At 45.7% G+C, this 14263-nt stretch overlaps 1 protein-coding gene across 3 annotated transcripts in view; it reads right to left on the reverse strand.

Moving 5' to 3' along the window:
- Window positions 1–14263, reverse strand: part of LOC143344931 (uncharacterized) — a 38567-nt gene that overhangs the window by 14917 nt on the left and 9387 nt on the right. The window contains exon 1 of one of the 3 annotated variants that reach the window (XM_076771563.1): window positions 420–3134. The exons of the other annotated variants lie outside the window; for them this stretch is intronic. Within the exon in view, the coding sequence (XP_076627678.1) occupies window positions 420–985 (566 nt within the window). The 5' untranslated portion in view covers window positions 986–3134. Of the gene's footprint in view, window positions 1–419; window positions 3135–14263 lie in introns of those variants that run through there. 3 annotated transcript variants of the gene reach the window in all.

Below are 14263 nucleotides of genomic sequence, written 5' to 3' on the forward strand. Positions count from 1 at the left end.
AAAGGTCTTCGTGTGTTGCCGCGCTAACCCGAACAACGTAATCACAAATGTTACCGTTTTTGTCGAGCAAATTATTATTTATCAACGTAGTAATCTGTTTACACGAGACAGCTATGCAATTATCGTGTAGTCGCGAAACGAAAAATTCAAATGGTGTAACTGGTGTTTACGAAAGAGAGAAAAAAAAAAAAAATTAAAAACTCTTGAGCGATGCCTTGAATCTAAAAAGAAGAGGAAACACCGTGTTTTCGAACTCTCGTGTTCAAGAGCGATCGCAGCCGTGTCGTATCGTCGAATAAAAGACGAAACCATATCGATAAATAGATAGAAAGAAAATCTTATCGTTTCCGGTGACAGACCCGTTTTCGAATTCCTTATCGAAAACGTAATCACCCCGGGACCGAGTAAAAACGACTCACCGTGGCGCGGGTTTAAGACCGAGGGCAAGCAGCACGTCGATGCCCGCCATCTTTTGCTCCTGGTTCACTTGGTTGCCGCTCTTGGCACGTTGTTGGTGTTGGTGGTGCTGCTGCTGCCGCCTTTCCGTGGCCGGCTGATGGTGCTGCTGCTTACTGTCGGGCAGACCGTTGTTGCCGGTCACTTTCTGGCCGGTTAGCATTTTAGCATGGGTGACCTTGAGGAGGGAGCGCTTCGCGTCCTCGACCAGCATCTTGGTGACCGGCTGCACGTTCACCGGCACGCCGATCGTCGGTACGGCGCCACGACGCAGCCTACTGCGCACAGGAAGACCGAGCACAAGGTGCTCCATATCCTTCTCGTAGGAATCGTTCGTGAAGTGGAGGGAGCATATGCGCGCAGTTTGTATGTTGAACGGTATCTCGCCGTTCGAGAGGGGCACGCGACCGCACGCGCGCACCCATCGTGAGCGCACTTCCGGTATCTGGGGGAATCGATGGTAGCGGATACGACGACCACGGGTTCTACGATGACTGTTGCGGCACGTAGCCACGGCGCACTGCGGCATCCTAACCTCTTAATCCGTTGTCTTCTTAGTATCGAACACACGCACTCGTACACGCACGCTCGAGTAAATACGCGATAACGTCCCTTTACGACATCCTCCACGATACCGCTGGAAGTTCTACCGCTGGCCGTCGATTTCTCTTCATAATTCCATCGTTCGTGTACCAATGTTAAACATCGTCGATGAGATAATAAATCGTTCTTTGGGTATGCGATCGTTATATCCTTCGTTCGGTAAGCAGCATTCGATGAACGCAGTCGTGCGTGCCTAGGCGCGACGGTGTGTATCTTCTATTCGATAAATGGCACTTAAAAGCCTGTTTTCCTGGTGTTTCGTGAATCAAAGATCGCGACACTCTGCGACAGCTTCATTTACTTTGGTAGCGAACGCGTGACTAGATGCGTTTTGCCGGGCGGGTCGGCTTGCCAGGACACAAGTGACACTTCGTATACTCAAAACAGGCGCACGTGGGTGTACACGGACGAACACAGTCGCGCGCGGCGAAAACTGGAAACTATAGATCTTCCAGTTGTTCGATCGCCCTCTTTCGGATCCTCTTGATTTTTCCTTTTTTTTTCTTTTTTTTTTTTTGGATGCACGAAGCACGTGCGCGAAACGAACAGGGGAGAATAAAACGTGTCCTCAAAGGACGAGCGTCGTAAACAATAGAGTTTCGTTCGTAGTTATCGCGACGCGGCAGTACGTGAGAATCGACGACGAGACAGTCGCGCGACGGAAGCACTCTTGCGTACTCTCGATGACCGCGGGAGGTCGAAAGGGCATCGGTACCGCCCTGCGTGCGACGCCCTGCGAACTGTGGCTAGCGATGTAGAAGGGGACCGCAGGCCAAAGAGCGAAAGAGACGGGGTGACGAGAGATGGCTGGGAGGGGGAAGGGGAAGCACAACGACGAAGTACTGAAAAACAATGTGTGCGTGGGCCTCCCGGCAGACGCCACCACTTTCTCGACTCAAATTCAAAACGTCACACGCACACGCGGTCGCGCGACTCGTATAAATCGACCGACCATCGAGCACACACACCACGAGGGGGTGGCAGGGGGGTTGTAAATTAGAGAAAGAGCATCCGCCAGACGATCTGAAACGTGTGTCGCGCACGTCTTTTTCTACAGCACGTGCGAGATACGAGTCCGCGGTGTCGGCGAAAGGTGTCGCCTGGTGTACTTTTCCCGTACGTGACGATCAGCGCCCCGCGATCGTGACGTTGATTGGTAGGCGGACCGTCAAGATGGCGACGGATGACGGGTAGCTGAGCGACGATCGTCAACGAGCGTACACGAAAATCGCCGAACGGTGTACGCACGACTCGTGGTGGTCACGAGAGAGCACCAAAGGGGCAGCCGCGTTTCTCGCGACCAACGGAAACACGGCAACGCGCGTCGTCGAATCTTCCGGAAAGCAGTTCCAACCGATCAAAGGAAACGGGGAACCACCGGCGTACGCGAAATCGTAATAAAAGAAAACGTTTATATATCGCGCGTGGTAGACAGCGTGCTAACTACTGCACGCGCGCTGCTTCTCCTCCGGACTGGCCGATCGGGTCCGGCCGTGGAACAAGAGACAGCCAGTGGCAGCTGCGTGTGCCTCCTCGTGTCTGCGTGAAACCGGTGAACCAATGATCGTGCTCTGGTGCCGTCGCGGCAGGGATGACGAGAATCGTGGAGGGGGCAGGGTTGGAAAGGAAGAGAGACCAGGGAGACAGGGAAAAAGAGGGAGGAGGTCACCGCTACCGACTAGGGTCCTTCAGGGGTTCGCCACCCCTCGAAGCACGCGGTCCTCCTCGCTTCTGTTATCCGGTATAACCAACCGCTACCGATCTCCTCTCTCTCCTCGCCGCCCCGAGCACCCCTAGCTCTCTCCTTTAGTCACGTTGCGCTTTCTCGACCTGGTCCTCGCCAGGGCGTTAGATTACGCGCTCTTTTTCTCTTCATCCCCGCGAACGGTTCGGTTTGCTTTGTCTACCAACGCGCTGGAACCCGCCGCCGACCATTGTACGCGCCAGGCAAACACGGCGTCAAGAGAATCGTCGTAGTTTCTGTCGCGACTAGGAGGAACCACGATCTAGCCAGAAATACACCCTCCTACGTCGGTCCTCGATTGATATATCTTAACCGCAGCCCTGATTAAAAATTGCAAAATGTTACGACGAGACGTTACGTTCGATAGGAGAGCACTTCTAAAAATAGACAAACCGGAGACGTTCGATTTCAGTGCAGAGCATTCAAGATGGAACCTTCGATCGAACTACCCGAATGCGTAATAATTCAGCATATGGTTGCGTAGTTACCTTCTTTTAAATAATATCGTTCTCGAAAATATAAATGCTTCGTGGAAGTACGATTTCCATCGATATTTAATATTTAATTATATCCTCGACGTTTTTCCAAAACGCAACAAACAGAAATATTAAATTGTTTGGTGGAACATTTGCTATTTTTTAGTATTCGTAATAAAGATTACATTATTAACAAATTTACAAGTATTAACAAGTATTCTTTCAATATATCCTAACTTTCCTTTGGTTAATAAACACAGCATATAATATAGAACACTATAATTTGCGATAGTAATTTGCGATTTACAGTTAATAAATTAATCACGATAATAATCATGTAAATTTCAACAGAAAACGAAAGAAGATGAAAGATTTAACGCCCTGGCGAACATGGCGGAAGTCGCCACGTTTCACAGCCAAATGGCGGCAACGGAGAACAAAGAGCCTCGGTCTTGCACGCATTACGGAATTTCCCATAACTAGACGCAATCAACGCATTTTTGCAAATAAGACGCGTGAAACAATCGGTCGTTACTTGGACGGCATTTCGAATCCTTAATAATAACTTTCATTGTTGTAATTAGGGTCGTAATAGGGCCTAGAATTTACTATTACTTGTCTTCGCTTGGATTTAAAAGGTTTAAATTTCTTGTTAATCGCGAATAAAATTCGCCCAATTGTGGTATTGAATTGCACGCTACTGGCATCCATTGGTATTAAGACGGAATTCTGTTCGAGTCTCGTCGGAGACACTACTATTTCTCCCCTATTGCCGCTAATCAGGTTCTCATGGCATCTTATGTGGCACAAAGGAAGGAGAACTTGACCCCGTTCGATCGTAACCGAACCGAAACTGTATTGCCGTGCACGATCAATAAGTCAAGCTAATTGCCCGAATACAAGAAAATTTCGTGACCCGACCGATGATCGAGCAAGACGCGACGTGTCCTCCGTCGAATCATTTCGAATTTGAATTCGAATTCGAATCGATTCGAGACCCTGACGAAATTGGTTAGAGAAAAAAGAAGAAAGAATAACTGCAACGACATAGAGAGGAACCGACCAGCGTTTCAGAACACTATGAGGCTGTCTCGCAGGTGTATTTATTTAAGAAGATGGCGGCGCGACAGGGCCAACCTTTTGCGCGGAGCAAAAAGCGTCGAAGAAAGGGAGGAGATCTGGCATCGAGCGAGTCACAAGAGCTGCTGGCACTCGACTACCCTCATCGTTTGCAACACCTTAAATACTTCATTCGACGCTACGTTCAACCGGAAATTACTCATACTGTTGCTACCATTAACGTCAGTTTAATTTTATACAGAATTCTTCTCGCGTTATAATAAAAATCTATCGTCAAATTAAAAATCTACAGGATAACAGAACTCGAACTAAGCGTCGTGTAATATTTGCGATACAAATGCTGACTATCAAGCATAAACAGTGTTAATAAAAATTCTACTGTAATAATAATGTAACACAAATATAGGAAAAAAATAAATAGTTTAAAAATAACCTTCTAGACTCGAATATATTTAGTAATTATTTCTTGGGTTGGCCTAGGTGGTTAAGCTCCCGGAGAATCTTTTGAAGTGCATGGCAAGTTCGATCGCGGGAAATATAGATTTTCACGATACATAATATCGCTGATAAGGAACTAGTCTGAGTAGGATCCTCAAGGGCGGACGTAACAAATTAACAGTCGGTTCCAGCGATACTCGGTTCGCCGCGTCGGCCATTTTGGTTTGATAATCAAGACACGCGTACCAGATAATGAACGTTCCTTCGTGTATTAGTGGGATTAATGGTTTCTAGTTGTTTTATTAGTAGTTTGCTCCGTGTACGATAGGCAGGCCTCTCGAGTTAGATAAAATAGAAATTCGATGGTCAAGCGGTATCACGTGTTTGTAATAATTCACGTTTACTCCGCGATGTTTTCCACTACTTTGGACTCTGTTATTTACTTTGTTGGGAACGATGGCTATTTCCAACGTATCAAAAGACACCTAAAATTTTAATTTAAAAATACTTCTTATAATTCCCTTATTTCTTTTATACTTATTTAAACCGTAAATACGACGAAAAGTATTAAAAAGATTGATAATTAAATTTCAAGGTGTTACCATTTATTGAATTAACGACTTTCTCCTTTCATTTCAGTATCTAATTAAACTCAATAAGCCATTATTTATCGTTCTTTCTCAGCTTGCATAACTAATTCATTTCGATTCTCGCGCAAAACATTGAAAAATTTAGGCAGCGTTGTACACGATACTCTACGTATCACACGCTTCAGTTTAACATATATATTTCATTAGACGAACGATATAAGCGTTCGAACAATTTCCGTTTACGAGCGTAGATACTCCAGTTCCGAGGCAAACGCGTTGCAACGCAACAGCTTCCCATCGGTTCTCGCCGAGGATCTTTTCCCCTTTGCGATATCGTATAACCAGCGTCGACGAGCGTCCAAGTATCTCCCCCACGTTCTCGACGGTCTTTCTCTTCCCCCCTCCCTCGTGCTCGTTGGTCATAGCCCGCCATGCTGGGCCGACGAAACGATTTTCTCAGAACGCTACTGCGGAAACTGAGGACGTCCTGGTACCAGAAGCCGCCGCTAACAGAAACATCTCCGCGGAGGTTCTCGGCAGTTTTTGCCTCGATGCGTGCCGAGACGCGTCCCTCTTTCAGAGGCGAAGGAAGAGAAGCCATCGAAAAGAGGAGAAGAAGCAGGCAGCACGAAAGGCCGACCTGGCTTCGGTGTGGTTCACGCGGGCTCTCAAATAAGGACAGACCGATTTCCGGTGGTCTCGCTCTCCCCTCCGAACCTCTGCCAGCAACCTGACCCCACTATGAACCGATCGGGGGGGCTCTCTTTCTCTGCCCTCTCGCTCGGACCAACGTCACGGAGAAAGGGAAGGAGCGAGAGAGGACGCGTCGGTCTTCTCTGCGACAATACAGAACCGTTCGTCTCTCATTCTCTCTCTCTCTCTCTCCAATCTGCGTTATTAGAGCACCATGTCTCGCCACGTTTCTCTCTCGTAGGCTAGAGCGATCGTTCCGTCCCGGTTGCACCGACGGTAGAGCCTATATGGCCGTCCGTCCTCGTTCACGTCCGTTCTCGTCGTTGACGCCCGTCTTAACAGAGCAGGCTGTGTGCGGGCGCTCGCGCTCTCCGGCACAGCTGGCACAGGAGGGAAATAAGCCGAGGCGTCTCCGACTCCGGGGCCACCAGACACGGCCGCCTGGAGAACGACCAAGAAGGATGCGCAGCTGCGATTCTCTTTCGTCCGTTTTACACACGCCGCCAACTCGCGGAGCCACAGGTCGAAAAATGCCCTCCGTGGGACGAGCGAGGGACACGGACCCGTGGGCCGTACCGACGCACCGACGCTACGCGATCACGGCGCTTTTTCTTTTAATCTGCCCCGCGCGCGTTATCTGCACGACGGAAATATACACCCGATAGGGCCGTGTGCCCATTCGTCGTCCGCGGTTTCCAGCTCTCGTCGACGTTATTCTTCTCGACCGGCTCGGCTCTGTCGACCAATCGATACGTTTGCATTCGAAACAATTGCTCGAAGCAAGTTTCACCCGTGAGTCTATTAACACTTTCACGGCGGGGCTTAGACGCGGGGCTCGGTCGTGGGATTTCAAGCACTTACGATCGGATCGAATCCATCGAATGTCACAAATATCGTTCCAAACTTGGAACTCTTAAAATTTAACACGTTCGCTGACAGATGAAAACTGTATAATAATCTGCAAGATTAAAATTTTGATTTTACAGCATTGTAAGCTGCATAACCTAACATTTGTTTCAGTACTTATACTCGTAATCTTGCCAAAATTCACAAACTCTATCCAAATTTATTTCCCTCGACGTCTTAAATGCTGTTCTATAAGTCGAACTCAGTAATGTAGGGTAGATTGAAGCAGAAGGAAAATTAAATAAAGTAGAAAAGGAGTTTGTAAACCTTTAAAAAAAATCGAATTCACGAGTGTAAAGCCTACATCTGATGCAAGGCAACCGATACCGTGCACTCTATTGTCACAGGGGCGACAATAATTGCACGACCATAGGGGATGCGTATTGAGGTTAGGTCTTAATAATAGTATTTTAGCTGCGCCTTAACTCTCGCGTACATGCGTGTTCCCCGTTTTATTTGTTATGTATTCAGGTATCTGTATCTTTATACTTACGTCATAGAGACGCTAAATAAATAAAATAAAAATGTTCTGCGTTGCCGGACCCTGTAATCGGAACTTGGCGTGTCCGCTGCTAACGTGTCTTCGCACCCGAGCCTCTGTTAACACGAACAATCGACACATGCGCATTCCGGCGCGTTCATTGAGCACGCGGTAGATCGAAAAATGTTCCTTCCCGAGGCAGACTGTGAAAATGGTACCAGAAATGCTTTTTAGTTTGAGAAAAAACTCGAAAATTTTCATTCAAACAGCATCGTAAATATTATAATTACGTCGTCAGCGTACAGCAATTTATTTTAAAGCCTCTTTATCAGCGACTCCCTCCTACCATAACGTCTTCCTTGTCGTGACTCACGTACTTAACATCTGTTTTCCGTATCTGGAAATATCTCCGACATTTTCTCAAATTTTAGCGTGGAAAAACAGAAATATTCGATAGTTCTTTTGGCGCGTGTCATTTTATAGCGTCACCGATAATGTTAATTCAATTTGAATAGTTCTAAGTATTTGAAGGATATAAGGTCATCGGTGACCACCGTGGCAGTCAAACGTGTTAAGAAAATGCAGTCGAGTTCGAGCGTCCTGTGCTTAATTTACCAGCTAATTAGAACTGTGATTCATCCAGTGTATAGTCCAGGCAATGCTCCATCCGATTACGTGTTGCCTTTTCTTTCGAGCACGAGATAACTTAGTAATTATAATGACGTCAAATATGGGCCGGTGTATTCAAATTCACAGCAATTTTCTAAAATACCCAGAATGGACGATCCCCACTGTTTGCAAAGTTTTTAATGGTAGTCTACGCTATCAGATATTTATATTTCTCGCACAGTGCTTTGAAAAAAGATTTTTAACATATACTTTCTAGGGGCAACGAAGCAGCAACCGATACTCTAGCGAACGCGAATTCGTTTAGATCGTGTTTACTTATGATCGGCGAGGCATGCGGGCGAAGATGGCGCGTCCACGAATAAGTGACTCACTGGCCGAGGTATTCGCACGCGAGAAAATATATCTGCGTTACACCGTGGAAGAACAAAAAAAAAAGGGGGGAAAAAACAAAAAAAGGACGTGACGTCACGGGTCGCCCGGTGCGACGTCCGCTCGAAGAGCCCATCCGCGCGTTCGTCGACGATGGAAAGGGAGACAATTCTCCGGAACGGCGACGCTCCCGCGTTCCTTGCGCCAAAATGGGCGTCGAGCGCGAACGATCGGTTCTCCATAGCGGCGCGGGGTAAAACGGTGCCGGAAGAAAGGAAGGGAATCTACCTGGCGGGATATTGATGACTGGAAACCACGGAGAAAGGTGGCACCGATGGGCATCCACCTGGCATCCCGAGATTTTTCCATCGTCTTCGGGTCGGTTCCGGCGGCACGTTTCCCGGCCTCCTTGGCCGCTTATTACGGCCAAGCCTAAGGGATGGTATCTTTGGTACACGGTCCGCTCTAGGTGGTTCACCCCACTCTCTTAAGGGGCAACCACCCCACTCGTGTGGTTCTTCCTATCTTCGTCTCACTTTAACGCCGGCTGACAGTGAGGCTCAAGCGAGAGGGGGCCGAGAGAGAAGGGGAGACACCCTTCATCCTTGAGGCGGGGTCCCGGCCACCCCGCTGCTAGGTTCGCTAGGATCAATACCCGCCATCCGAACCGAAGTCCAAGCCACCCTCTCTTTGCCTGCGCTGCCTGGCCTCTGCCTCTCTGCCTATGCCTGCTGCCGGTCTGCCAAAACCTGCCCGGGTCCCATCCGTCTGCTCGGTCTCCGGAGAATTCGAGTGGCTTCGCGATATCCGTCGTGTCGGATGCCTCCGGAGTGGAGCCGGCGTGCAGACCAATCTAGTCTCCGCGGGTAGCGCGATTCTTCGCCACAGTGGTTCTTAACCCCTCGCGATCCTACGTCTCCTCCTCCGGTAACTTGTATTTTAAATTTATCCTAAATCGTCTCGAACAGAGCCAAGGAGCTAGGCTAAGCAATTGCACGGGTGTATCGACGACCCCTGAACAATTCTACCACGCCTTGTGTTTGGCATCATCTTTTGGGATATTATTTTGTTTTGTTTAACAAAAACAACCCCCCCCCCCCACAGTTTTATATTGTAGCCTCAACGCTTCGCTAGATAGTGTCATCGGATTTGCTACGGTGCTAAACATCCGATGATATTCGATTCAACTTGGGTTTACGGTTCTCCAGAAATTGGCGGGAAAATTTGAACGGACGTTACCACGTCGAAAAGATCCAATTATTAATTTACAATTCGTAGCACACGGTTCTTCCTATCTGTTAGAAAATACGAAGATGTTCTTTATTAATTTAACTCTGCCTTGCTGTTCTGCGACAGAAGTATTCGTTTCTAATTGCGATCACGAGTTTGACGAATCTTTCAAAATGGCGGACACAATGATCCCGCGTTACGTTTCGAAAGCGACTCTTCCGGCGCGCTCGAAACGTCGGATTTGTGGCTTGGTAACGGAGACAAAGGAAAGATGAATTAAACATAACTTCGTACACCCGATCGGTTGGTCATACTTTATACATTGCTAACGACATAACTACACGACGATGCATCTGTTCAGCTCTGCCACGACGTGAACGACAAAACGTTTCTACGGCCAAAACACGGCCACCCCGGTGGAGGAAATGAATATCCAATAACGCAACGATACGCGAAACACGTCGAAACAAACTAGTTCGAAGCGTGACATAACGTTACACCGTACGAATCTAAACGTCCAGTTGCAGCAACAGCTGGTCAGATTTAATTAGGGATTACGTCGATACGGTTCAGTCGATGAAATTAAAATGGCGGGAAAGAAGATTACCGAGTGTATGGAAAGTTGCTTAGAAAGAAATCAACGTGTACCCCCGGTGCTGACGTACTGATTAAGCGTATGTTTAACGCGTCATAGTATCCCCGATTTCTCAATGGTTCTTGGAATAATATTGGAATAATATTGCTAATATTCAGCAGAAACGTAAGAATATTTAAGTTATCAAAATAAAAAAAGTGGACGTTGAATAAAATTAGTATCGTAATATTTCTGGATAGAATTTCCACCTCATCTCTGTACAGAGACCTGGGACCTGACCATAGGTACCTGGGAAAAATTTTAATGGGAGATTCTAGAGGCCAAAATAAGACGAAAATCAAGAATACTAATTTGTTATTTGATATTTTGCAAAAATTAGGTCGGTGTGAACTATTTCGAGACACATTTTAACTTTCGTGTACAAAAATTTGACGGTCACCGGTGACCGTCACGGCAGTCGTGTTAAATGAAACGAAGTGAAATTAAGAGATTGGATGAAAAGCATGCTACCGTGAATCGATATACTTATCAAAACTGTACTTGAACTGAACAATGGAAAAAAATTGAGGTTACGGTTTTAATAACACCACTGTTATTGCACGTCATCTCTTATTCATATAGGGTGAGTCACGACAAACAGAACCTGTCGATATCCCCGTTGACTTTGCGAATATAGAGAAGATTGCTTTTCAAGGTATGTTTCAAGGTTTCTACAAACTTAATTGTAAACTGTCACCGTTCAAGGTTATTTCAAGGTCGTATTATGGTACTCCATTGAATTCGTCTTGATTTTACGTACAACGTGCAGCTAATAAAAATATTTATTCGTCTAAATCGCGTTCCATTTAAATCGATAACCTTGAGAACTCGATGGAACGACCTCGAGCTGTTTTAAATTCTATCGTACACGGGGTGTTCGGCCACGCCTGGGAAAAATTTTAATGGGGGATTCTAGAGGCTAAAATAAGACGAAACTCAAGAATAACAATTTGTCGATGGAGGCTTGGTTAAAAAGTTATTAAAAAATTAAATTAAAAAATTTGAAATCGTTCGGGAAAAATTATTTTTGGTTCTGGGGGTCAATTACAATCTTTTTTGGTCATTAGACATACCCTCGAAATCCTACCCACTTTCGAGAAAAAAATTCGAGGTGTGAAATTTTTCGACAAAATTAAAAAATTTGAAATCGTTTTAAAAAAATTATTTTCGGTTGCAGGGGTTATTTGCAAGTATTTTTGGTCAACAGACATACCCCCGAAATCCTACTCAGTATCGAAAAAAAAATTCAATCCGTGCGGAACAATACGAAAACATAATTCGGGAAACGGCTAATATTTGGACTTGACAAATTTTAATCCAGGAATCGAGATCGACTCGCCCCTCGTGAAGTCTACGGAACCTGTCATATCGCATTTAGGGATCCCTGGCACATTCTAATCGATTCCCCGCGTCTATTTGAATAGGCTACCGCTGGTCCAGATCTGGTTTTGTATTCGAGTCTGACCAGTATCAGAATGTTCGAAATACTACGTCCCAGTAACCGACTAAAAATCACAGGATTCGATATATTTTACAAAATAAAATATAAATAGTAGTTTACGACTTGGTATTTAGAGTATTCCTATCATTAACGTTATACTATTTCAGAGAAGGGTTGGAACCATATAATATGTACGAGTCGCTGCCTTTGTACACGTTTACGTGCGATCTTATTCGTATGTGTTTACATGCATACAGATTATTGATCATCTTCTAAGAATTATTGATTTCACTTACCGCAACGGTTCATTCGTAATACGTGACCTGATAATCGACTCGCGAAGCTATGTAATATTTAATATATCGCTAGTATCCATATTGTTTAAATAATTAAAATGTTAACCCAAATATTCGAATATCCAAAGTTCATCTTCAGCGTTCGGTTACCACCAAAGTATTCCCGATACTCCCAGGCCCGATCAGATGCGAAAACCTAACCTACGTGTTTAACCTAAAAAAATTCCTTTTCCACTACAGTCAGCCACCGCTAATTACAACGCCAAAAGAAATGACCCCGCTCGATAATTCCGTTAACTGTTTTATCGTCCAAGTAAAAAAGCTGCAACGCCCGTGACGCGAACGAATCCGACGCGATCGTTTCTCGGCCAATTCGATCGCGAATCTCTCGATCCGTTACGAAATATCGGGATCCAGGGGGCGACGTAGTCACGCTCGAAAGGGTTAAAAGGAAGACCATATTCGCTTCGCAGGATGGCACCGAAACGCGTCTCGTAGAGCGTCCTGCCTTCCTCTCGTTATTGCTACAAACGCGAGGAGCGCAAGAGGGGTCAGAGCTCGTTTGGAGGGCGAAATCGCGAGGGGGATGGTCACGATGGTGAGACACACAGGGGCTGGCGGGCACGCCTGAGGGTGGTGGTATTGCACGATGGGAACGGATGGTAACCGACCGGGCTTGGATCACCGGATGACGTCATGCCCGCGTTACCAGGATACCAAAGATCAAAGACCAATGAAAACGTCACCTTCTCTCGCGGTGTACCTCTCAGGTCGAACCCAGACCAAACAATACATTTCTTCTTCTCTTTCTATCTAGCCTACGTGTTCCCGCCTTGTGAATCATACGACGTCGACCGTTGTGCGTATGGTAATGATACCTCCTGTCTTCGTTCCCGATCTCAGCCGCGAGGATAATGCCGCGGATCGCGTGTGCTTTCGATCGCTGATATTTTATTTATACGAGCCGCCAGATATCGAAACAAGGATCCAGGAGACAACGCTGGAACGAATAATCTATGATAATTATTCGAGCGAGAGTATAATTCCGCCTTATTGGATCGCGTTTAACCTTCGACCTCCGAACACGACTTGCAGCGCCTCTTTAGGTTACGGGCGCTGTTCGAACGGAAGCTGAGGAATGCCTACCCACGAATGATTTTTTAGATAAAGACCAAAGACAGGACAAAATTATTATCTCCCCCCTACAACTAAATATAATTTTTTTAGTATGATTTGGAATTTTTTAATTTCGCCGAAAAATTTGTCTGCCTATTGGAATTTTTTTCTCGAAAGTGGGTAGGATTTCGAGGGTATGTGTAATGACCAAAAATGATTGTAATTGACCCCCGCAACCGAAAATAATTTTTCCAGAACAATTTGAACTTTTCGAATTTAATTGTTAATAACTTTTTAACGAAGCCTCCATCAACGAATTAGTATTCTTGATTTTCGTCTTATTTTGGCCTCTAGAACCTCCCATTAAAATTTTTCCCAAGGGTAGCCGAACACCCTATATAATTACCAAAGTACCGAAGCAAATTTTAGGTTATGTAGTTTACCATCATTTCAGACCAATATTTCAGTTTTGTAGAATATTATATAGCTTTGGTCTGGCAGTCAACATGTTAATAAAGAGACTCAAGTTCCGATATTAATCTTCTAACTATTAACAATTTAATTTACATATTCTCACTTTCAAACGAAGTACTAAAGAATTGAAAGCACAATATTGACAATACCGGTAGAATATTTACTACTAATAAAACGATCTTTCAAGAGTTTCCACAGGGCAGTAATAAAACTATTTGCTGACCATGACCATGACCATGACCGCCCAGGGTGGTTTCTAAAATGATTCCTTCGGTTGAAAGCAAATAATGTACGAGTTCTAACAGTTTCAGCAAATAACCAACATCTGTTCCTACCATGCTTTTATAAATTCGTTTCCGACCAAAATGGCCGTTGCACCTTTCGCGCTCAAAGAACGTTGGTACCAACATGACGAATGTCCCGCGCATTATAAAAACTGTCACTGATGACATTGTTGCGAATCGTTGGATAGGATGCGGGAGACCAATTTTGTGGCCAGCTCGTTCACCGAATTAACTCTTTTCAGTCCTATATCCAGACTGTCTGGACAATGCGGTCTTTTCCAATCTGTCCAGACCGTCTGGGACAAAGAAATTCACGATAACG

Source organism: Colletes latitarsis, chromosome 8 (assembly GCF_051014445.1).
Source record: "Colletes latitarsis isolate SP2378_abdomen chromosome 8, iyColLati1, whole genome shotgun sequence".
Taxonomy (NCBI): domain Eukaryota; kingdom Metazoa; phylum Arthropoda; class Insecta; order Hymenoptera; family Colletidae; genus Colletes; species Colletes latitarsis.